At 39.7% G+C, this 26,933-nt stretch overlaps 1 protein-coding gene across 2 annotated transcripts in view; it reads right to left on the bottom strand.

Annotated features, from left to right (window-relative positions):
* Positions 1 to 26,933, bottom strand: part of Vcl (vinculin) — a 97,487-nt gene that overhangs the window by 57,553 nt on the left and 13,001 nt on the right. For both annotated transcript variants that reach the window (XM_028758557.1, XM_028758558.1), the window contains exon 2: positions 9,001 to 9,071. In XM_028758557.1, coding sequence (XP_028614390.1) covers positions 9,001 to 9,071 — 71 coding nt within the window. The remainder of the gene's footprint in view (positions 1 to 9,000; positions 9,072 to 26,933) is intronic.

Genomic DNA, 26,933 nt, shown 5'->3' with positions numbered 1-26,933 from the left:
TGTGTGTGTGTGTGTGTGTGTGTGTGTGTGTGTGTGTGTGTGTGTGTTTTCAAGTAATAAAGACTAGAGGATTTAATAAAGCAGAAGGATGACTATCTAACATCATAAGACCCTGGGTATGATCCCCAACACAACAAAGTAAGTCTTACTATGAACAGAAAATATAGATTGAATTAAAAAAATAGCTATCATAAAGTTTTAAAGCAGATGGATTTGTTTAAGAAAACAATTAAAAAAAAAAAACAACTTGAGAGGCAGGGTGGACCATCACCAAACCGCTCCTCACCTCCAGATAGTTTTACCTCTATTATCATTCATGGGTGCCTCACAGAAACTAGTCTAGAAACTAGTCCAGACAGCATTCTCGAAAAGCAGAGGGAGGGTGTGTCTTAGCACAAGTCTTACAGTCAAACAGTCCTGGGTTAGGATCTTCTGCCACCCCTGGGCTCAGTTACTTTCAACAAGTTACTGAGCTTCTGAGCCTCTGCTGTCTCGTGAACAAAATGAAATGGATTAAATAACCAGTCTACACATGGAATTTAAGAAATAAAGCTGTTTCATGGGGTTCCTTTGACTCTACTATGAGAAGAACAATAAAGATTTTAAACAATTTAAGGGAAAACAACATATAAACTTTACACTTTAATAGTGCATTTCTTCATTTGAGACTAGACCTATATTGGAAAAGTCAGGGTAATAAAGGAATACACGTACCTGACTGGTTTTAATGTTTCTATTTCCCTTTTGTTTTGTTTAACTTATTAATACATGTGTGCATCTCTCTCTCTCTCTCTCTCTCTCTCTCTCTCTCTCTCTCTGTAAGTGCATGTGTAAGTATATATTTGGATGTTTGGGGAGAGACAGAGACAGAGACAGAGAGACAGAGAGAGAGAGAGACAGAGAGAGAGAGACAGAGAGACAGAATGTGCACATGTGTATTCATGTGTACACGAGAAAGCCATAACTCATCGTCTGAGTGTCCTCCTCAATCAAATTCAACTAGACTGGCTACCCAGCCAGTAAGCCACCAGGACTCTCCAGACTCCACTCTACACCCCCCCAGGCCCCAATGTTGGGGTTACAGTACATATCACTATATCCAGCCTTTTATGTAGGTGCTAGGGATCCAAACTCAGGTCCTCATGCTTACACAGCAGGCTCTTCCTCCAGTGAGTCATCTCTCCAGGCCTGTTTTTCCAGGAAAGAGCTGAGGCAGTCACAGTCTCTATATATCTAAGGGATGAGTCACTTAGTCAATAATATATCTCAATCCTTAAAAGCTTAGTGCTTTCACTCTTTACAGTTTGAGAGTTTTAGGACAAAGGAGCCAAGGGATGGCTTAGTGCAGTACAGTACTTGCTGTGCAAGCCTGGCAGCCTGAGCTATATCCTTGGAACCTGCAAGAGCTAGATGAGTGCAGCTTGCATCTAGCAGAAGAATCACCCAAAGCTCACAAGGGCAGCAGCAGGACAGAAACAAAAGGAGACCCTGTCTAAATAGCAGAGAAAACCAAGTCCTGGAAGTTATCCTCTGACCTCACACCCACATCACAGCAAACACATGCCTGCACCCTCACATACACCTAAACCACAAATACAGACACATAATAAATAAACAAGAATTATTAAGGCAGTGAAATACATCACAAATTATATCTGTACTTTTGTGTTTTTTGAAACAGTTAGGAAAAGAATAAACTGTTACCTTTTTTAAAAAATCTTTTTTATTTGTTTGTTTGTTTGTTTGCTTGTTTTAAACTCCAGATTTCATTCCCCTCCCGGCCCACCCTCAGACTGTTCCACATTCCATACCTCCTCCCCCACCCCCCTGTCTCCACGAGTATGTCCCCACTCCACCAGATCTCTAAACTCCCTGGGGCCTCCAGTCTCTTGAGGGTTAGGTGCATCTTCTCTGACTAAACCCCAACCTGGCAGTCTTCTCTGTATATGTGTTGGGGGCCTCATATCAGCTGATGTATGCTGCCTGGTTGGCGTTCCAGTGTCTGAGAGATCTTGAGGGTCCAGATTAATTGAGACTGCTGGTTCTCCTACAGGGTCGTCCTCCTCCTCAGCTTCTTCCAGCTTTCTCCTAATTCAACCACAAAGGTCAGCAGCTTCTGTCCATTGGTTGGGTGCAAGTATCTGTATCTGACTCTTTCAGCTGCTTGTTGGGTCTTTTGGAGGTCAGTCATGATAGGTCCCTTTTTGTGAGCACTCCATAGCCTCAGCAAACCATAAGGGGGAAGGGAGGGAGGGACCTCCGAGGGAAAGGGTATGGGGTGAGGGCAGAGAAGGGAACATGATCTGGTATTGGGTGGGAGAAAAGGACTGAAATTCCTAAGGGCCAGCAGAAAGAATGGAAACAGGCAACCTTGGGAAGTAGGAGGCTGGGGGGACCCTCCAGAATGTACCAGAGAGCTGGTAGGTGAGAGACTCTCAGGACTCAAAGGGAAGGACCTTAAATGAAATGCCCTACATTGGGGAGAGGGAACTTGTAGAGCCCACCTCCATCAGGAAGACAGAGCATCAAATGAGGGAAGGGGTTCCCATCCCACAGTCAAAACTCTGACCCATAATTGTTCCTGTGTGAAAGAACTGCATGGATAGATATGGAGAGGAGCCTGAGGAAAAGAAGGTCCAGCGACAGACCCAAAGTGGGATCAAGCTCAGGGGAGGCCCAAAAACTTGACACTAAACTGTTATCTTCTAAAAGCAGTACACAACTTTAATCCCTCATTTCAGGAGCTAGAGGCAAGTGGATTTAAATGGAAGGGTAGCCTGGTCTACATAGTGAGACCGTCTCTCAAAGCAAAACAAGTTATTACAGTCCAAAAGTAAACGGTAGGTCACACTTCTTTCTGGAAAATCAGACTATAAAATAAGATATACCTTTGGAAACCATGAAATCTGCAATAAGAATGTAACCGGGTGATCTTGAGTGAGTCGAGGAATAGTCTTTTTATCTATACCATGAGTTTATTACTGATGGTACAAACCTGCAACCTTGGGATCAGGATTTTAGGCCAGCTTTGGCTACATATGCAGCTCAAAGTTAACTTAGGCCACATGAGACTCTGCCTCAAAAGCAAGAGCTTATTTTAAATGGGCAGAATCTTAACATTGACATTCTCAGAATTACATGGTGTCTTAGTCAGGGTTTTATTGCTGTGACAAAAACCATGACCAAATAGCAAGTTGTGGAGGAAAGGATTTATTTGGCTTTCAAGTCCACGCTGTTGCTCATTACTGAAGGAAGTCAGGACAGGAACAGGAACAGGAACAGGTAAGAGTTGATAGAGAAGCTATGGAGGGTGCATCGTTTTGGCTTGCTCTTGCTCAGCCTGCTTTCTTATAGAACCCAGTACCACCAGCCCAAGGAAACACCACCAACAATGGCTCTCTCCCATCAATTACTAATTAAGAAAATGCCTTACAGCCAGATCTTATAGAAGTGTTTCTTGTTGGCTCATGGACTCTGTCATTTTTTAAAAAATAATATATAACTGGTAGATTGTTGTTTACTCTTTCCAGACTTCTGACTACATTGACAGCTAAGTTTTCACAGATATTATCTGTTACCTCATTATCTAAACTCAGTTGAAAGACTACTCGTGTTAACTCATGCTGTTATCTCTTTTGTAAACTTATAAGCTACAGGAAACCCACTCAGATCTACCTCTCATGGATGCCATCCAGATAAGTATATCTGCCTAAAATTCCCACTCACTACCTATAACAAAAGGTGGGATCCCTCTGGGTTTCAAATGTACATCTTAGAAAAAATCTTTCTCCAAGTGTTCTTAATCTTATTTCCTACATCTTGTCAAGTCCAGCTACATCCAATACAGCTCCAGAGAAGCAACCTTCAGATGCTCCATCTCCTGCCACACACACAGCTGCTTCTACTGGACCCGACCCTGGACATCAGAAAACAGTCAGCTCTTCTAAGACCAGACAAACATCTCCCATATCCATTCTTCTAGGTTCTCCCTAGAGACACGTCGCCCCCAATGCCAGCAGGAAGTAGCCAGATTTCATGACGACCCTATTCCTGCTTCGCTGTCACCTCTTTCTAATTTTTCTTTTTAATTAAACCAAAACTTGGGAATGTTAGTAATCTGTTAAACTCCACCTCCACAGTCACCTGGCAATAGCCAGGTACACTCCGCCCCACAGTTACCTGGCAACAGGCAGGTAACCCTGCCCACTATAAAAGGGGCTGCTTGGCCCCTCCTCTCTCTCTTGCTCCTCAACCCAGCGTACCTGCAGGTTGTCTCCCCTCCCCCCCTTCTCTTGTGTGTCAAGTTGACATAAGACTAGCCAGCATACATGGTAATATATGTATATACATCCCACTAACCTATATGTAATCTCCCCGGGCCCTCTGAGTTCTTCTCAATCTTGTAATTATTCTGTAGACAATGGAACACAAGTGACACAAGTCTAGTGTTTTATTTGTTCATTTCTCAATCATGTAGGGTACATAAAGTAAGCCAGATTTAACCTGTCAGTCTATTTAGACCTCGTCTGCAAATTAATAAACTGACTCCGCTAATTACTGAGAAGACTCATGTCATTTTTAAAGAAGTCAATCCAAAACAGCAGTATACAGCCATGTTTAATACAGCAAGCCCAAAGGGGAGCTATTTAAAATCAAGAGTGCCTGCCCTGGGTCAAAAATGCAGTGAGGCAGCATTAGCTCACAAAACTTGGCCATCCAGCTGAAGAGACAAAAGTCTTCTTAAAATAGCAATGGAAAAGATCACAAAAATCACAAAAATCTCAAGTTAAAAACCAAACAAAACAACAACAACAACAAAAAAAAAGAAACCACCCTGAAACATCAAAAGCATACATTTAGCCCCAGGCAAACAAATGACATTTTATGATATGATTTTTAAAAAAATCTAAAAATAAAAAACTCTATGCACTGTAACCATCAAGTAGGTTTAAAAATACAAATCACAAGACAATTGTTTGGGTGCTTAACATCAAAAGAAAATAAAAGCTAATTATAGGTGCTGATAATATAAAATAAAACACTATTTACCTTAGGCCAAAAAGACGTAAATTAGATCTAAGTATTTTTAATACTTTTAAAATGTTTTTGTTATACATTAATATAAACTATGTTAAAATCGTACAGGTATGTGACAAAATGATGCTTAACGGAGAGCATTTAATAAGGATGAGAACAAGGTGTTTCCCCAGGGAAACAATGAAGGGACGGAACTCGGAGCTCTTTCTCACAGGGCACTCTCAGAACATCGTTTTATTCAGCAGGCCTAGATAGCCCAACATGCTTCAGAAACAATCCAAGCTGGCAAATCAACCAGAGCTTTGACAGCTCCCAGCAAGCTGTTGAGAGCAGCAATGAGGCAGAAGGTAACACGTTCCAGTCCCTGTGCAACAGCATTTGCCTGCCAGCAGAAAATGCGCATTCTGCTCCTTACAGGGAGTTCATGCACAAGACCGAAAGTGATAGCCTGAGAACCCTGGGGGCACTAAACAGCCTTACATGGGGCCAAAACATAAGAATGCACTTCCCACTCTACAGAAGGAGTTCAGGACAGCCAGAGCTACACAATGAAACCCTGTCTTAAAAAAAAAAAAAAAAACAGAAGAAAGAAAAAGGAGGAGAGAGGAGGGAGAGGAGGAGGAGGAAGAAGAGGAAGAGGAGGAGGAAGAGGAGGAGGAAGAGGAGGAGGAAGAGGAGGAGGAGAGAAGAAGAAGAAGAAGAAGAAGAAGAAGAAGAAGAAGAAGAAGAAGCAGCAGCAACAGCAGCTACAAAAAAAGAATGAGGTTCCACAGTATACTACAAAGGCAATTTTTTTCCCAAGAAAAATTCAAACAATTTATCAAAAACATTTCTCATCTGTAAGGAATCAATGTGAATCAAAGGAATCAAAGTCTACATTGACAGAAAATGAAGCTGGCCAGTTTGACCCACAATTTATTCTTCATTTTAGCCCTGACACATATTATCCATTCTGAATCTGGTTATGAGCCTTGCTGAGAAAGCACTTTCATGCTGTCATCCTGTGGCTCAAAAACTACACAGCTTCTTTCCTGCCAGCTCGAAATTCCCCAGCCAGGCTTTCAAGGACTTTCCTCCCTGGGCCCAAACTACCCTACTGCACTAGGCTGTTTCCTGCCACCTCCGCCAGTACCAGCCCTCTCCTCATGCACCTCCATGACTTTATCCACCTCCTAGGACATCCAGTGGAGCTTGCCTTCTCTCCTCTAGTCTCCCAAGTCGCACACTGAACACGCCACCTCCTTCCACTCTTCAAGTCTACTCTGACAGTTCTTATAAAGTCCATTTGTATCACAGCTCCTGAACTTGAAAGTTCTCAAAATACTTCCACCTTTTGTTTTTCTTGGATACATAGGAAAAGAAACCTGTAATCCAACAAGTTCAGGAAGCTCTGGCAAAAGGATCTTGACTTTTAAGCCAGATGAGCTAACTAAGTGTGAGACTGCTGTTTGAAAAAGAAAAAGTTCATATATATGACATACTCCAACATGCCCCCATGTGTGTGTCTGGAACTAAGTGCAATTCCCAGACATAATAGCTATAATTCCACTCACTCTTCTTCTAGTAAAAACAAAAACAAATATAATAGAAAGCAAAATAGTCTACTACACTACAGTGAAGGATAAGAAAAACAACAACAGCAGTAAGCAGTGACGAGGGATGTGTGACTGAATATTCTCCATTTTTTCTTTCCAACAACAACATCTGCTCCTACCTCTTGGTCACTTTCAATGCACTTATTTTAATTTTTTTCCCTTAATCTTACATATGTGGGTATTTTGTCAGCATGTAGTCTGTGTAGTGTATGCATACACTGCCTGGTACCTGTGGGGGCCAGAAGAGGCTCTAATGCCCTGAAGTGGACGTATAGATGGCTGTGTGCTACAGTGTGAGTACTGGGAACCAAATTCAGATCCTTTAGAAGAGCAGCTATGCTCTAACCTGCTAAGCCATCTCCTCAGCCCTCAATTTTTTTAAAAGTAAAGTATTAGTCAATTTTGTAGTTTATTACTATTAATAAATTATGTATCATACCTTTCACAGGGGATTTTTCGCTATATACTGTTAAGAACTGCTATGTAGTAATGAGCATGATACACAAATAGAGCAATAAATAGTTAACCATTGAGTGTGTCTAGGCCATTAATCAATCAATTACATATGAATATCAGTTAATGCTCAGCTGACTGATGATGATTGATGAAAACAAAAGATATAAGCACAGAATGATGGAGCCGCCATGCCTGCTGACAGTTTCTAAAGGACAAATCACTTCTCCAGAAGTGAGTCTAATATTTTAATAGCCCATCATGGCTACTGCTCTCCTAAAGTTTATGAGGATCAAAACAGTTTCTAGGGCAATTGTCAAGCAGTGTGGCTATGACTCAAATCTTGGGGTAAACTTAGTAAATTGTGAACTCATTTTCCAGTGCAGTCAGAGACCATATAACTTGTTCTACCCACAAAAAGAAAGCCTTGTTGTGTCTTGCAAATCTTGTTCTTTATTAAAATGTCATTGTTTTGAGTTTGCTCTGGTTTTGTTTTGGTTGTTTGTTTGTTTGTTGTTTTGAATCAAGAGTCTCACTATGTAACTCTGGCTGTTTAAGAACTCACTCTGTAGGCCAGGCCAGCCTGGAACTCACAAATATCTGCCTGTCTTTGCCTCCTGAATGCTGAGATTAAAGATGCCTGTCACATACCCAGCCTTTAAGAAGGAACATCCTGAGTACTGCAAGTCCCTCGGTGGCAATTACAATATAAACTCAGTTTGAATATTCCATATCTGAAATACTTAATATCAGAAATAGTTCTGATTTGAAGGGTTTTGGGGGGAACAAGAGTTTTTGGTTTGGGGTTTTTTTTTTCTAGAATGTTCAACATGTGTGTCACTTTTAACTAATATTAAACCCACTTTTCAACAGTCCCTGAATTGCCAGTCATACAAGTAAGCCTGTAATTTGATTTTTAGACTACTCCAAAATCTGAAATGGCATATCCTTCCCTGAAAGCTCTTTAATATATACAAGATGATTTTAACATGAACCTACTCATGGGCCAAAAGTCTTCTGTTTTCTGTAGCCTTGGCATCCTCGCAGTCTAGAAAGCAAATCTAACAGTAAGTTTCTAAAACTTATTTCCTTCTTGTGCTGCCTAAGAAGCAGTCACTATTCAGAGCCATGTAGCACAGACTTGAGAGGAAGCGAAGGTCAGTAATGCCCTGGAAACATCCAAACATCAACCAAATAGCCCCCAAAGAATGTCCTACTCAACAATTCCAAGGATGTAATTAATTGCTTCCATCTGTTTCCCTCAGTCCCTTCCCCTTCACAGCCAAGACATTTATTTTCTGCTTCCTTACATCCTAAAGAAAAGAAAGAAAAACATAACCATTGTGTTTCAAATTGTAGAGAATTTACTTGCCTCCAGAGCTGACAGCCACATTAATCTTGTTTGGGCTTTAAGCTACAGTAAGATTTCGATGGAGTTAATTATGTTATACACTTTTTAAATAAACTGCTCAGTATTTTTCAGTTCATCATAACACACTGGTTTTCCCATGTTCTCATGGAGACCAAGTTTTTTGCCCCATGAGTAATGCTTCACTGAAATATATACAACGATGACTTTCTAATTCCATCATTCCTTCCACATTTATAGGTTCACATTCTCCTCATCAAATAGGGCTACAAAGTTACTCTGAAATAAACTTTATACAAGAATAGCAGGAAAAAAGCTGAATTATTTTTTCATTTCCAGTTTCCAGAGTAAAGGATTGCTACCCTATATGTGGGGGGGGGGGGGGGTGTCAAGGTCCTCTTTGTTTTAGGATTTACTTTATTTTCGACCTCCACATACACATACACATGAACACACACATACACACAGAAGTAACTCTTGGGATTACTACTTTTTCTTTCTATCAAGAGTACTATTCTATTTAGTAACAAATGGTTAATTACTCACTTGATAAATGCTGGTGGCATATCTCTCTTCAAAATCTGATCCTCAGTAGTCTGAACAGTCTCTTTTCCAACCTACAAGAGGAAGGCATGAGTCAAACATAAATTCTTAGACTGTTACTAACCTTTACTTAAGCATGTCTGAAACATAGTTTAAGACATAATGAATCCAGGCATGGTAGCATATACCCACAAGCCCATCACTCAAGAGGCTGAGCCAAGATTGCTACCAGTTTGAGGCCAGCATAGACTACCCATATAGTACTGGTTAAAACAACAACAACAACAAACAAACAAAATCCCTCCACAATCTAGTTTCAAAAGAAAAGTGAGAAATATTTCAATTATTAAGATCACTCATACCAGGCATGGTGGCACACAGCTGTAACCTTAATACTTAGGAGAAGGAAGAAGTCCGCCTTATTTACATAGTGAGGTCAAAGCCAGCAGAGGAGGTGTGAGAACTTGTCTCAAAAGGAAAATTCCCATATCATGTTTTCACAAAATAATTAGAAAACAACATGAAGTCAAAACACAGTGCTGTTACCATTCTTTAAAGAAACTTGCAGGCATCACTGAGAAAAGTGAGAAAAATAGAGAAACCTGTTGAAAATACATGTGCATATGCTACACTGAAAAAATCTCTCAACAACTTAAGTAGAGTAAAATGAATATATAAAATATTATGCACACAAATATATATGTGGTGAGGGGAGAAGGAGAAAGATGGGGAAAAGATCTAATGAAACTCTGACTCTGAGACTAGAAATTAAACAATAAAACACGAAGCCTTAGTATGACATTTAAATGTCATAAATGTGAAAATAACATACTTTTCCAGATCTTACAAGCAGTATCTCCAAATGTGATAATTACAATATTCACAAAAATGTTCACTACCATGTTATTCATAACAACCAAAGAACTTTTGTTTGTTTGTTTGTTTGTTTTTTCGAGACAGGGTTTCCCTGTGTAGCCCTGCCTGTCCTGGAACTCACTCTGTAGACCAGGCTGGCCTGGAACTCAGAAATCCGCCTGCCTCTGCCTCCCAAATGCTGGGATTAAAGGCATGCGCCACCACTGCCTGGCTTCCAAAAGTACTTTTAAAATAACTTACCTAACAGAAACAAATTAAGGCACATCTTAATTCAAGGGAAGGCCAATATGGTTATAAAGACTCAATGCTGTGGGAAAATCTTTCTGACCTTATTATTCCACTTAGAAAAACGACAGCTAGATGTGGAAGCTCATACCTACAAACTCAGCACCAGGAAGCAAAGGCAGGAGGATGACAATTATACAAAACCCAGGCTACAGAGTGAGCTCCAGGCCAGTTTAAAATCACAAAACAGGTCTGGAGCTATAAACTCACTGTTCCACTGGCCTGGTGCACACAAGGCCTTGGGTTCAATTCCCAGCTCCCCCTAAAAAGTATTTAAAATAATTTATAAAATATAATTTTTAGGTTGTTAACACTAAGCCAGGCATGCTGGCTTACACATAAGATTTTGGCATTCAGGAGGCTGAGAGAAAATCACCATGGATTTGAAGCCACCCTGGGCTATATACATTGAGCTCTAGGAAAGCTGGAACTACAGAGTAAAACTATCTAAAAAACCAAATACATGATGCAGAAAAACAAAACTATGACTGGAGAGAGAGCTACAGAGTGAAACTTTATCTAAAAAACAAAAAAACACATGATACAGAAAAACAAAACTATGACTGGAGCTAGCTTAGTTAGTACTAGATCTGAACACACGAGAACCAGACTTTGAGTTCTAGAACCCATGTGAAAAAGCCAGGTGTGGTAGCACATGCTTATAATCCCAGTGCTGGGAATGTGGAGACAGGCCACCAGTCTAGACTAACTGGGAAACTTCCAATCCCAATGAGAGACCTTGTAAAAAATAAGGTAGACAGCTCCTTGAGAACACCACCTGACATGACCTCTGGCCTCCATGTGCATGCACATGCACCTGAAGGCACATGTACCTGCATATGTGCATGCACACACACACACCACAAATAGTAACTAATAATACATAAGACTCGAATAAGTAAATAAAACTTATCATCCTCAGCATCCCTAAAATTGTCAAAATATTAAGTCACTAAACAACCAACCAAAGAGCAAACATGGTCTGGACCTAGTCACCCACCCCCTACACACACACACACACACACACACACACACACACACACAGATGTGCAGCTTGGTATCCATGTAGGTCTGCCAACTGGGGCAGTCGGGGGGCAGAAGGATAACTACACCTGATTCTGTTGCCTACCTGTGGATCTTGTTCTCCTAACTAGGCTGCCTTGTCTGGCTTTAGTGAGAGATGTCCCCAGTCCTGCAGTGAGTTGATATGCCAAGGTGGGTTGGTACCCAGGGGGGCTTCCCCCCTTCTCAGAAGAGAAGGGGAGTAGGGAGGAGGAAAGAGTGCTAGGTGAGAAGGATATTGGGAGGAGAGGGGGCCTGTGATTAAGAAGTAAAGTGAATAAATAAATAAATAAATAAATAAATGGAAAAATATTAAGTCATACTAACTAGATTGTATAAGTACGTTTATATGTATTATACCACAAATTATAGTCTTCCTCATTCTTTTCAAAAATCATTCCTGGGCAAGGGTTAGATGTCCATTATTATCCCTTTGTATCCTAACTATCTAATATGCCAAAGAGGTGAACTATACACCTGACATTACCAAAAGCTGAGAAACCACTTCAGGAGGCAACACTGTAAGCAGTGAAATTTCCCCACTTTATCAGTATAAATCTACTTAGGTATGCTCAGTCATGAGGTTAAACCACTTTACCAAGCAGAAATGTAAAATTTCTTAAGCTCAGGTTAGGTAGCATCTTAATCCTACTTAGCCATTTAACTTTTGACTTGGGCTTAAACAAAAAAGTGAACAAGAAAATCCCTAAATGCACAATAAATCAGCTAAAGAAAAAGCTACAATATTCTTAGGGAATACAAGCCACACATAAATTACTGAAGACAAGTTTTTTTTTTTTCTATCAAGTTAATAGCTCAGAAAGAGCAACACACAGTGCTGTGTAAGAGCCAGCACTTCCACAGACAATAGACTGTCTGTAGCATAATAAAAGCCTTTCAAATCAGCAGCTGCTTTAAGAGTTTTTCAGATAAAATATGACAGAATATTTCCAGATGTATTGTTCACTATGTTTGCTGGCTGAAACCAACCATTCAAAAAGATGTGGGCCATGATTTCATGAAGTAAAGGACGAAGTTCAGGCATGAAGTCACCAGTTCATACTAAGAACAATGGACTTTAAAATGTGGGAAGCCCCAGGTTTGATCTTCAGCACTGCATAACCCAGGAGTGGTGGAACACTCAGGAGGCAGAGGCATGGTACACAGGTGTACACACACAGGCAAAACACTCATAAACATAAAGTGAAATAAAAAAAATAAAAACAGACAAAACACTTTGTTCTAAAGAAATAATACTAGAGCCAAAACTTTGAAGCCAAGGAGAAAAATCTTGTCCTGAAGATTTGGGCCTAGTGACCATGCTACTCAGGAGACCAGAATAGAAAGATTGCAAGTTCTAGGCCACCCTGAATAACACAGTGAGATCCTGGGTCAAAAACATCCACCTATTCTACCTATAAACTATTGCAGACTCCTATCAGTTAACATTGGATCTAATGAACTAGTGTCCTTGTTTGTTTTGTTGTATTTTCATTTATAAAACATGAGTACTATAGACACTCTCTATGGTCATGGGGAAACTGGAGGAAATGTATTTCTTGTCACCTCTTGCTTGGTGGCTTCAAAACCTAAAGTTTTGTCTTTGGTTTGCCTGCACTTTATCAGTTGTTTACAAACCAGTAGAAATCACTCTGGTCCTTTATATCCTTAGAAACTGGCCTCTGTGGACGCCATGGATGCTATGACACTTATGCAATAAACACTGAACTGTCCAGAAGTACAACAGAGGATGACAGCCCTTCAGCAGACCTGCAGGTCAAGGTAGCCTAACTGTCCTTTCTAGACCATTTCCCTAGCTGAAGCCACTCCAGTCTGTGCTTCTGATTCTGTAAAGCATGTATTCAATCAAACCCATCAGACTGAGCCCTTTCCTGTGCTCATTTTGTCTAGCTGAGCTCTGTGATCCTTTGGTTCTCTGTCTACAACACTAAGTTCAGGTCTAGCTCTTTCTTTTGTGAAGAAGACATTTGGTAAAGACATAAAAAAAAGGTTGATGAGTAACGGAAGAATGAGTTAATAGAAAGGGTCAGGAGATAAGCTGTTTTAGAGGATTAATGTCCAGTGTTGTAAGCTCAGTGTTAGAAGGTTTACTACTCCCAATAGGTCAGTAATGTGTCTCACACCTGTGCAGCAACACATCACCAAAACACCTGGCCTGTAAAGCCGAAGGCTGATACATGATAGAATCCGGTACCTCGTTGGTTGTTCCAAGTTAGCTAATAAACACCTGTGGCCTCAGATACGTTATCTAACTACTTTAGGGGATGAGGTGATGGCTCAGTGATTAAGAGTGCTGTCTGCTCATCCAAAGGACCCAAGTACACATTCCAGTATCTTTGTCAACAGTTTCACAGCCACCTATGATTCCAGTTCAGAGGCTCCAATTCCTTCTTCTGGCCTCTAGCTCACACACACAAACACACACAATAATAATAATAATAATAATAATAATAATAGGGCTTTTAATTAAAGTGTTAAAATGTAGCAAAAAAGGTGGTAAACTTTTGATGGGCTCTAATAACTTATTAATAACAAAGAAAGTATTAAAGTGAATGAATTATTTTTGGACTGCAATGTAATTAACCAAATATTTTACAATAAATTACAGCAATACTACTGTAATTCTTATATATGAAAGCAAATAAACAGAAATTTTCTATTGAAAAACAAATTCAGGATCTTGAAAGATGACACAGCAGTTAACTATAAAATTGCTGTTTTTAAAGAAGACCTGAGTTCAATTCTCAGGAGCTGTATCCAGTGGCTCACAACCATTTATAACTTCCAGCTCCAGTGGCTTCTGACACCTCTGGCCTCTATGCACACCTGCATTTGTGTGCATTTACCCACACACAGACACATACATACAATTAAAAATAATTTTTAAAATTTAAAAGCAAAGAAAATATTAACAAATGGTCCTTAATTACATGAGGTTCTGAGCAAGTTGTCTGGTCACTGTTTTAAATCAGTTATCACTGCTACATTTCAATTCTATTGCTCTGTAGTATTCAGAGTTGTTCACTGCTAGCCACTGCTCTTAAGACCTGATTTATATTCAATCCAATAATCAAGTGCTCCCTGCCAGCTATGTGTCACCTAGGTGGTAGGAAGAGAAAGAACACATCCTTGGTCATATAAACTGAAATAGTGGTAGTGAATGAGAAACAGGCCTGGGGGCGGCTTCAGGGGACTTGGCAGGAAGCCTTGTTTCTTCTGAAGGCTCTTTGCTCTGTAGTTAATTTAAATATCTTTTGTTCAGTATGTGACTTTCAAGTCAAAAATTCTATATAAGAAGGCTTTTGTCTTCTGCTATTGTTATTATTAATATTTTCATCACAACCTACTCAAGTTCAAAAATGTAGAATGATTGCTTTCTTTCCAGGGGAAAAGGGGAGGAGGGAGGTGCTAGCCAAGTTACTATCTAGACTAAAAACTATATTAATAGATGTCTCCCTTAGCTACACTAAATGTAAGAAAATGGTTAAGACAAAACACAGCAGAGAGGATTTGTATCATGTTTGTATAGTATAAGTGGTGACTACAGGGCTTTACAAAAGGTGGCAAGGTGGCAGACATGGTGGTGCATGCTGTAATGCTCACAGTCTTTAATGAGGCAGGAGGACTGTGAGGTAAAATCCAGGCCAGGCTGTAAAGTGAAACCATGTTTAAACAATACGTTTTCTTTCTTTTTCTTTTCTTTCTTCCTTCCTTCATTCCTTCCTTCCTTTCTTTTAAATACAAGGTCTCACTAAGTAGTTCTGGCTGGCCTAGACCTCCCTAATAGATTTTAGTAGCCTTGAGACCAGCATGATCTTGATATTACAGAGATCCCCCTGCCCTCTACCTTTGGAGTGCTAGGATTAAGGGTGTGCACCATCACACTCAGCTAGACAACAGAATCATAATCTATGCCTTTACACTGCCACAGTCTACAAGGGCAATCATTTATGACTAACCAATCAAGATCAGACTTGGGCATGAAATAGTACTTTAGCCCAAATCAGTCTTTAATGGCATTGTTAGCCTGAGCAACCCACTATACAGAAAAGTCATTGTAACAGATAAATGTACCCAAGGCCAGGCACAGGCAATTTGATAATAATGTTTGTGACCTACCATCAGCACTGTTATAATGAAGATAGATTTGCTTTTCACCCAAAGCCTTCGCTGATAACCTTTGACAATCATTCCTAACTGGCAAGCCCATCAGGTGTTAAAAGTCATACATCCAGAAAAACTAGGACTGTAATTCACTCTGCTTTCCAACTTAGTCATTCATTGAATCAAGCACTTTCTAAGCACTTCCTATATGGTAAGCACTGTGTACATCGCCATGGGATACAAGTTAAGTAAATCTACCCATGACCTTCTTAGACAAGACAAATGCTTAAGCAAAAACTGTGTGCTCCACTAGGGTTACATCCAGGTTTCCATGACATATTAAAACAGCAGAGAGGAAAAAGGAGTTCAGGTCAACTGACCATTCTCCAGGAAAAACAGAAAAGAGGGCTTTCCAGTCACTGGGGTATCATACATGAAACCATAGCCAGTATAGAAAGCACAGATCTAAATGGCAGATAGAAACATGGGGTACTGAGCAGAGAAGAAATGTGAAAAGGATAGGAAATTACAAAACCACAAAGGAGTCACGTCATAAAAAGTCCTGTATGTAATACTATGGGCTGAAATAGCCTCTAAACAATGGGAAATTTTTCACATTAACAAGTAATTCAGACCTGCAGGCTTCCTTGAAAATTTTGAAAATCTGATTATGTTAAGTCATATTTCCACATGACAATAAACTGGAGATCGTAGTAACTTGTTAGGCCTACATTATTTACCCCAGTCCTCCTAACTCCTTAGTGTCCTAGAGCTGTCGTGATTCACTCACTGACCACAAGGCTGCAGCAGGCAGCAGTTGTGTTTTCTAATGTTACCAAATAAGATTTAATGTTAATCAGTACAGTGAATTAGACTAGTTCCCTAATAGCATGGACTTTACTCGAAATGCCTATTTCCCCAATGATAAAACCTTCTATTGTCCCCAATTGTGTATCTAAACAGAAAAAAAGAAAACTGGGTAGACAAAGACAGATCATGGAAAACAGAATTTCAGTGACTTATTTTCTTATTAATTCTTCTTGGCACATTCCGATAGGGGGAAGGGCAGAAGAATATGTATTGCCTTCATAATTAGGAAATTCCAAAGTGCTGGCCAGGCATGATGGCACATGCCTATAATCTCAGTACAAGAGAGGTTAAGACAAGAGGGTTGTAGGTGTAAGGGTGTGCTGGAATACCATATTTTATCAACAATATCCTTTGGCACATAACAATTTAAAAATCGTAAGAAACTGTTAGTGCTGAAAGTTTCCACTTGTAACAAATTTCAATAAACTAACATATATGTGCACAAATAAGAACACACTCATATGAGCCAAATGGCAGGTGAACCATGTTAATAGCAACTTCTAACGTCAAACAAGCTCATACAACACCATAGTTTCCTGGAGCTCAAGTTAAGCTGCCTTGGCAGCAGCTGTTTATTCTACCCAACAACTGAGATGGCATGCGTTGATTAAGGCTGGATAAATGTTAGCAGAGCAGCCTGGTTCACTAGACCCTGTTTAAGAAGACACTGAATAGGCTTCCAAAGTGCAAAGGCTTCCTTCCATGTGTAAATACTTCATCCTCTCTCTCAACTCAAAATTCTTCCATAGGTTTTACAACCACTTACAGCTGTCTTCTGGACAGCCACCAAATTAACAGGAATTTGGTGTTCCCCCTTCCACTTCATGAATTGGGAATTGTAGGGTCAGGAAGAATACAGCAGTCCATTCCAGATATCTCATTTTAGAAATGAAGCTCTGGGTCTGGAGATGTAGCTTGGTGATGGAGTACCTGCCTAGCATGTGCAAGACCATGCATTCAATTCCCAGAAGAAAAAAGGGGGGAGGGAGGGGGGAGGAAGAACAATAAGATTTGCAATGATAATTTCTCTTAAGAAAGTTAGAGGCCAACCAAATACTAAAGTGGTTTTCATGCTAATTTCGAATACACATACCTAGGTGAATTTTAGATCCCCCAAGTCCCAAGCTTAGTCCTACCTCTAATGATAATAAATAAAGAATCATCTATAGGAAAATTTTAAAAAGGTTTTTGGAGGGGGGAGGATTTGGTTTGTTTTTTAGTATTAAAAAGACTACTTAAAGGTGAACTCAGTAGCATCCCCAGTGGTTATAATTAAGTAATTATTGCATACTCATAAATACTGATGAGGAAGGAAAGATCTTTGGATGACCTGAATGCTATTTTTAATAAATGTATCAAGTATAGTGCAAATTCCTTAGGAAAATTGTGACTTCAGGTCTAAGAATGGTTTTTCCCTCACAGTCATGATACAGTGACTGTCATAGAATAAGAACTCAGAAAAAAAAAACTGCTCACTGAAACAGGAAAAGAATTAAAGCCAGGAGCTGAGCCTGTTAGTATTTGACTCTACTAACGTCTTCTCTGCCCACACTTACTCTCTAATTCCTTCACTACTCCTAATTTCTGTACAACTAAGAAAAACTTTCTTTTCTTTTCTTTTCTTTTCATTTCTTCTTCAATAGACCCAGAAATTCTAACAGTCCATAACAGTATTAAGATGACCAGCGAGGGTCCTATATGCCACTGAGAAACAATTAAGAACATGAAAGTAGAAAAGTTAAACATTACTAGAAGAAGCTAGATTGACATCATCATCTGTCGTGTCGCAAGCATGATCAAGGAGAGGGAAGTAACAGGTGTGAGCGTGCCATTCGTGTTTAATGCCCTAACAGCCCAGAGACCACACCAAAATCCAATCTCCGCTTTCCTCACTGCTGCCTTCTAATCAAACCTACTTTTCTCAAAAGTCTTCCACAAAACTTAAAATGTATGGTGTTTTTTCTGCTTTATTGGCTAGAATTACAAACATATTTTTCCTTAACAGTTTTAAGTTCACAAATATGCAGAATTTAAATAACATTATAGCCTTCATAAATGAGCCTAGACCTGTAACTACCACCAAAACATTTTTCTATGTAGAAAAATAACTCCAAACAGCCATTTGTAAGTGAACTTTGAAACAATCTATTTCCACGTTAGAAAGGCTACGTTCTACACCCATCCTGGAAGGTACTGCGGAGTAGAAGACAACTCTGACTTTGGAGTGACAGGGTCAAACCTTACTTCACTGAGTTTTCTAATTCTGTGTCCTAGGCTTGTCTTTAAGTCTCAGTCTCCATATCAATAAATGGGGAAAGTAAGCTCTCTCCTTGCCTAGGGTGTACAACACAAGAATATACATATGTGTGTGCATGCGTGAGTGTGCATGTACACACACATACACAGAGTTAACCTGGTTTCAACTAGCTTTTAAAGTTGAACCAGGACTACCTACAATGTAGGCTTTTTTTCCCTTTTAATAATTACTAGTGCCAAAATCTGAAATAGTAACCCAGTGCCAAGAGGCTGACTAGGCCTGGTGGGTAACAGACACCACTGTTTAGTTCCTGTGTTTTTCTTTCTATCCTTACAGTACTCATTGGTGATTTCAGGGCTTTTTCCTTTAAAATGTGTGTGTGTGTGTGTGTGTGTGTGTGTACACGTGCCTTTATTTTTATTTGCTTTTTTTTTTTTTTTTTGGTTTGTTTGTTTCAAGACAGGGTCTTACAATGTAGCCCTAGCTGACCTAAAACTGGCTATGTTGGCCATCACATTTGTGGCTATTTTTCTGCCTCAACCTCTTTACTCCTAGGGTTACAAGGCACACGCAAAAATATAAATAAATAAATTTTGCCAGGCAGTGGTGGTACATTTCTTTAATCCCAGCACTTGGGAGGCAGAAGCAGGTGGATCCCTGAGTTCAAGGCCAGCCAGGACTACACAGAGAAACTCTGTCTTGAAAATCCAAATGAATAAATGAATGAATGAATACATAAAACTTTATTATAGCACATGCTTCAAGTCAGAACTTATTACTTTAAATCTTTGTAACAGCTACAGAAGGTAGGTACGACATATTTTCTCATTTTTCAAGGGGTTAATTGATTTGCCAAAAAGTCCCTCAGATTGTGCCGTTCATCTACATGCTCTAATCCTGGAAGAATCCCAGCAAAATTGAAAGTTGCTCTCTATTACTGTCTCTTTACATGACAAAGTGGGTTTCAACAATGTCCGATGCTTCCTGAAGGTCTCTCTCATGACCCTATAAGTCTATAAAAATCTATGGCATGGCAAGTACAGGAAAACTTGAGGTTGACAATGAGTCAATAGGATATAGGATCAGGACGCAGTCTAACTGTCCTGGTTTCTTTCGATACGCAAGGTCAGTGAGGTTCATTTGGGTTCGGTCTCCTTAACTGTTACTCACTTAGGGAATACCAATTCAATAGAGGCTAAGGGACCCTGGCATTCACATCAAAGCTGATAGCAGCAGTATATGTCTTACAAAGAAAGAAGGTATCCCAGGGGTACCCTGGTCAACCATCTAGTGAGCTCTAAATTTAGCAAACAGATCCTGCACCAAAAAGTAAGGTGTCAAGTACTAAGGAAAATATCCAACATCAGCCTCTGGCTTCCACCTGTAGACCAGGTGTACAGCACCAGAATACACATGTGCGAGTGTGCATGTGTGTGCGCACACACTTAACCTGGCTGAAACTAGCTTTTAGAGTTGAACCAGGACTAACCTACAATGCAGGCTTTTTTTTCCTTTTAATTGATTACTAGTGCCAAAATCTGAAATAGTAACCCAGTGGCAAAAGTGTTTAAATGTTTTTATTAAAGCTAAGAGCCATTACGCTTGCTAATTGGAGATTATTCAGAGTCCTTTTACAATACAATAATTGAGTTTGGCTCCAGGCCATAATAAACACTCTGACCCATTAAATGGGGGCCAAAAGCAACATTTCACTATTTCTTTGTTAGTGGACAAGCAGTACTCAAAGCCTCAATTTCTCATAAGCAGCCAGAGCTCAAAACTCTTGTCTGTAAAATACAGCAATCAAATGACAAGGCTGCCAATTAAAATGCCAGAAAAAGAGAGACTCTCAGGATAACTACACTAGATAAATGGCCAACCTTGTACCTTTAGAAGCCTTTCTTCTTCTGGGTTGTTTAACTAGAAGGGAGGGCATCAGAAAACAACTTACAGGATAGATAGACTTGCTTCCCTCCTTCCACTTTAATGTGGGTTCTGGGACTTGAACTCAGATCATCAGACTTTACAAGTACTTTTACCCACTAAGCTCTCTTGCCCACCCTCTTCTTAGATATTTTTTATAATATTTTAGATATTCTATCTTTTCAACAAATGCAAACACAATCCAGTGTGAATCTGTATAGGCTGAGCACAGACTCAATTCTAAACACCCTGAAAAGTGAAATGGGAGAACATCACTGTACCTCAGGACCAAACTAGCCAAGATGTACTGACAGAAGAAAGCTACAGCCACCCCCAGCAATGCTGCTTGAGTTTGTGCCTTCTGCGGATAAGTATCTCATCCTTGCTTCTCATCTAACATTAACAGAGCACTGGGCTAGCCAAGAGAAAGACTTGTATGAATATTAAGCTCATTTCCTTTGCTTACACTATAAAATATCAATACTGCAATCTAGATATTGAACATTTGTCAGAGGTAACTGAACCATTAGGATGCTCCAACCCCACTATCTCAAATGACTGTCCCCTGAGGGCAAAGCAAAGACTGAATTAGGAAGAATTGAGAGAATAAACAGTCCATTACTTTGTTGTTGTTGCTGTTGTTGTTGTTGTTGTGGTAAAGGGTATCACAAGGCTGGAGAGATGACTCAGACATTAAGAGCTCTGGCTGCTCTTTCAGAGGACTCACGTTCAAATACCCAGCACCCACAAGGAGACTCACAACCATCTATAACTCCATGCAGATCCAGGGGATGTGACACCTCCTCTGGCACAACATATACATATAGTTCACAGATGTAGTACATGCAAAGTCTCATTGCAGTCCAGATTTCATGGAGGAGGCACAGGGTAGAGCAGCACTAGAGTCTGATGTTGGCTTCTCCTCGGCTAGAGCAACGTGCTTTATTTATATACACTGAAACATTTCATACAAACTGAAACATACAAACTAAAACAAAGAATACATTTTCTTGTTCTTGAAACGAGGCCATTGCATTAGAACCTCTCTGAGTCTATTTACAAGTCTCTAAATCTACTTTGAGGTTGCTTGTTTGTTTGTTTTAAAGAGTACAGACAGTAAATATTTTATACTTTGTGAGCCATATGATCTCTGACACAATTTTTCAACTGTCATTTTTAAGTGTGAAAGCAGCCATACAAAAACCTGTAAATTAACAGGCATGGCTATATTCCAAATTTTTTTTTTCCTTATGGACACCAAACCTTCAATTTCTTTTACCATTTCACATGACATAAAATATTCTTTTTATTTTTTCCAAAAGATTAAAATTATAAATACTGAGCTGGAGTTGCACATCTGTAATATGCAACTCAGGATGCATGGAATAAGTACAGGATGCATGGAATAAGTACCCAGAAAGCTGAGGCAGGTGGAGAACCTAGAGTTCAAGGTTAGCCAGAAACGTAAATATTAATGTTAGCCCCTAGACAACAAAAATATGGCAAAGGTTATGGTTTGCTGAACCTTGTTCTCAATAAGAAATAAGAGCAGAAAGGGATTGTAGTAATCTTCCTCAACAGCTAGAGGAGGGCCTGAGAGATGGCTCAGTGGTTAACAGCCCTTGCTCTTGCAGAGGACTGGGGTTCAATTCCCAGCACCAACACAGTGGCTCAGTCTATAACTCCAGTTCCAGAGGACTGGACACCATCTTCTGACTTGTCTGGGTACTAGACAAGCAGCATGTATTGCATATTCATCACACAAAATACTCATAAACATAAAATAAAATTTAAGAAACTAAAAAAAAATATTTTATATTAAACTAGAAGGCACTGTGGAAGAAGCTTAACAGATTTCTCAGCAGGAAGATATTGAGATCAGGACTGCACTTAAAAAGATTTACTTGAGGGAGAGATGAAGAGCCAATTAGCCTAACAGACTAGTAGCTTTGAGGATAGAAAAGAAAATCAGAAAAAAGGATTGGCCAAATGTCATTGAAAAAAAAAGAAAAGTTTATTTATTTCATTGCTAAGCATAAGCTTAAAGGGTCTGTTTCCAAGCAAGAAGTGTGAGAAAAGAGCCATTTCTCTTTTTCCTTCCTGGAGTAGCATGACTCAGGAAATGGAGGAATGTGCCTTGTGACAGAAGCTGTAGACCAGCCCAAGCTGGAGCTTCCATTCAGTCTTCTGTATGCATCAAGTAAAATGTAACATTAAAATGTTGGTCTTGGAGATACAGCAGAGATGATGTTCACTGACTTCACTCAGGAGACAACTCAAATTAGGAAATTACATTTAGCACAGATACAATGACACAGCATTGCCTTCAGCATTATTAAATCATCCTGCTAGTATGGCTCAGAATTTATTTTCATTTGTATAAGTGTATGCGTATACACACACACAGTATACAAGAAGATATATATATATGTGTATATATACATATATATGTATGTATATGTATACATATGTATATATATATATATTCTCACTCTGATGATAAGCAGGGGGAAAGAAGAATGAAGGAAGGAGGGAGGGAGGGAAGGAGGGAGGGAGGGAGGGAGGAAAAACAAACAAACTAATTCAATAGTGGTGCAAATACAACCAGCTGAATCAAAGTATTAATATCCTACTCAATGAGGAGTACTAGACCCCTTCTAGAACTCAAAGCTGGATGCCAGGGGTCAGAAGAAGGGACAGAAACACATGAACACAAGAAGTTCTAACTTGTAAGATGGTTTGACAAGAACCAGAGCCAAGTCTTACAGAAACACTGAGAGAGATTAACTTGGACAGAGCAATTGATGAACTTCATAGAGCAGTATGTATGCTGGGCTCATCCTAACAGGACAGGAAGAGTAATCCAGGACATGAGAGTACTAAAAGGTGGGGAAAACACTGGGCTATCTTTCTTTTTTCAAGACAAGTATCTTTTTATACGGCCCTCCCTGTCCTGGAACTAGACCAGGCTGGCTTCAAACTCATAAAGTTCTAAGTACTAATAAGTATTCTACAAAATATGACTATTGAAAAATTGGACTAAGACAGTATGACAAGTCACAACTGTATAAAAGGGGACTATATATTTGACATGTACCTAAACTCCAAGCACTCCTAAGACACTGTTTCCTATAGGAGAGAACCCAGGTAGCTGGAACTCAGAGTGAGAAGATCCTTTCAACCCTAATCCTTTTACATTTTAAGTTTTAAATTAGATAGCTGTTTTACATATTCATAAATCAGCTTTTCTTTTCTTTCTTTGTGACTAGTGTATATGGCAAAAAAGTTCCTTCCCTAGCAGGCCTGATCTGCCTAAGTAGTCTCATTGTTAACCCTTCCCACGCCTAACTACACATTCACACTCTTCTCTACGCTCACTCACAATAGATTTTCCCATTTTCTCAGGCTAATTCCCTCATATTTCAAAAATAGCCTCCGTAAAGTAAAACAAACTTCCCTTCTTGTCTTCCCACCACATTCCCCAAAACAGCCTTTGGCCTACTTTTGATTGCATGTGTACTCTCCAGCCTCTGAGGCTGGGTCACAGTCCCACCAGAACTTTATACCCATCAGGAACAGAGTCCAAATTTCTCAAGGCATTAAAACTATGATGAAATAGCAGCATTATTTTTAATATCCATAGACATACACAGTCCAAAATCTATCAAGAGATGAGCAAAGAAGCTAAAAGTGGTAGAATGTATTAAACAAAGGCCCAATAGATGGTTCAGTGGAGTAAAGGTGCTTGCCACCAAGCTTGATGACCTGAGAATCACATGGTAGAGAGAAATTTAACACTACAAAGATGTCCTCTGATCTCTACATGCATGAAGGCATACATGCTCGTGTGCACACACACCCACACAATGTAGTTTAAAATATTTAAATATAAGTATTCACAACAAAATATAATTCAGTCTTCAAAATGAACAAAATTCTAACAATTGTTTTTTGTTGTTGTTGTTGTTGTTGTGTTTTTTTTTTTTTTTTTTTTTTTTTGGTTTTTCGAGACAGGGTTTCTCTGTATAGCCCTGGCTGTCCTGGAACTCACACTGTAGACCAGGCTGGCCTTGAACTCAGAAATCCGCCTGCCTCTGCCTCCCAAGTGCTGGGATTAAAAGGCGTGCGCCACCACCGCCCAGCAATTCTAATAATTGTTTAAAAGAGCCCTGGAGAAACCAGTCACTAAAGCATAAACATTGTGGGGCTCAGGATATAGTTATGTAGGTAAAATGCTTGCCTAGGATACATACAAAGCCCTGGATTCAATCCATAGCGCTGAAAAAAATTAAAAAGACAATATTGCATAATTCCAAAGATACCAAAAATAGTCAAATTCACTAAGACAAAAAGTACTGGTATATGCAAGTAGCTGGGAAAGAGATATGTGGTTTCAATTGGGAGAGGCATGCTATGGTAATGGGTGTACACAATGTGAATGTATTTAATACCACAAAATTGTATGTGTAAAAATGGTAAAATATTAAGCATATTTTACCACAACAGAATAAAAATTTTAAAAACCAAAGATGAGGCTGAGGAGATAGCTCAGAAAGCTCACTCAGTAGAGCAGCTGTCACAGAAGCATGAAAACCTGAGTTTGGATCCCAAGATCCACATAAAAAAAAGCTGGGTGTGGCAGCCCACATCTGTAACTCCAGAGTTGAGGAAGTGCATACTAGAGTATCCCTGGAAATTGCTGGCCAGCCATTTTAACTGAATCCAAAAGCTCCATATCCACTGAAAGATCATGTCTCCAAAAGTAAAGCAGAGGAGGGTAAAGAAATCACCTAACACACACACACACACACACACACAGAGAGAGAGAGAGAGAGAGAGAGAGAGAGAGAGAGAGAGAGAGAGAGAAGACTTCTACACTCTCAAAACAAACTATTATCCTGACATTGCAGATTTTACAAATATAGTAGCAAGTCCTAGAGGTGTCTGTACTGCGAGACGCTTCTGATTAAAACAATATTATCAGTATTAGTATTTAAAGTATGATTAAAGAACAAGAGTCAAAACTGGAGCATTAAATTACTCTTGCAAAGGTCCTAGGTTTGGTTCCCAGAACCCACAGGGCAGCTCACAACCATCTGCAACAATAGTTCCAGCGGATTCCATACCCTCTTCTGGCCTCACAGGCACCAGACACACATGTGGCAGTTGCTATCTCCTGAATCACATTTGAAGTCTGTTACTCTTTCAATTGATAGGAACTTTGATGGGGATTGTCCTTTTTTTTATATAAACAAGAAATATGAAGCTACTTCAATATGCAGAACAGAACTAAACTTATGAATTCTACTTTTCATAAATGCAACATATTTAGTTCTGCCCAGAGGGCTGATCTCATATTATTTCACTGGGTGGCCTGGCTACTCCTTCCGTTGTTATTTGTTAATAGGATTTACTTTTTATTCTTACGTAGGTATATGTGTCTGTGTAAATGTATGCATTGTGTGCAGGTACCCACTGAGGCCAGACGGGGCAGTAGGTTCCCTGGAGCTGGAGTCAAAGGTAGTTAATTGAGCTGCCTGAAGAAGGTGCCGGAGACTGAACTTGGGTCCTCTGGAAAAGCAAGAAGTGCTCTTAAATGCTAAACTACTTCTCCAGACAGTTTGTTGGCTTCTTTGTTAATAATATAAGACAATAGCCCCAAGTATGGTGGCACCCACCTGTAATCCTAGTACTTGAGACACAGGGGCAAGAGGATCAGGAGTACAAAGCCATCCTAGGCTACATAAGTTCAAAATCAACTTGAAGTACAAGAAACCCTGCCTCAAAATAAACAAATAAGAAAGAGACTGGGTAGATGGCTTAGAGGTTAAAAGCATATATTATTCTGGCAGGGGACCAAAGTTTGATTCCTAGCCCTCATATCTAGTAGCACACAACCAGCTCCAGGGCACCAGCACTCAAGTGCACCTAACTCACACACACACACACACATACACATAATTAAATAAATCATTTTTAAATGAGGGAAAGGAAGGAAGGAAGAAAGGTAAGACAATACTTAAACTAACTGCTCAAATACTAAACCTTAACTCTTTCTTTAAATAGGGAGTAGAAAGGAACACTATTTCCTTGCTGTTATTCCAATCAAAAGACAGCAATTAAAAAGCCAAATTGAGCCGGGCGTTGGTGGCGCACGCCTTTAATCCCAGCACTTGGGAGGCAGAGGCAGGCGGATTTCTGAGTTCGAGGCCAGCCTGGTCTACAGAGTGAGTTCCAGGACAGCCAGGGCTATACAGAGAAACCCTGTCTCGAAAAACCAAAAAAAAAAAAAAAAAAAAAAAAAGCCAAATTGAATTCCAGCACTCAAGAGGCAGAGGTAGGTGTATCTCTGTGAGTTTGAGACCAGCCTGGTCTATAAAACTAAGTCCAGGAGAGCTAGGGCTCTGTTACACCGAGAAACCAAAATATATAAACAAACAAACAAAAATAAATAAATATTTAAACCAGAAGCTGGGTAGTGGTGGTACATGCCTTTAATCCCAATACTTGGAAGGCAAAAATAGGCAGATCTCTGACT

This window comes from Grammomys surdaster, unplaced genomic scaffold (assembly GCF_004785775.1).
Source record: "Grammomys surdaster isolate TR1022 unplaced genomic scaffold, NIH_TR_1.0 126198, whole genome shotgun sequence".
Taxonomy (NCBI): Eukaryota; Metazoa; Chordata; class Mammalia; order Rodentia; family Muridae; genus Grammomys; species Grammomys surdaster.
The sequence above is the reverse complement of the archived record's forward strand: the minus strand, read 5'-3'. Positions and strand labels throughout refer to the sequence as shown.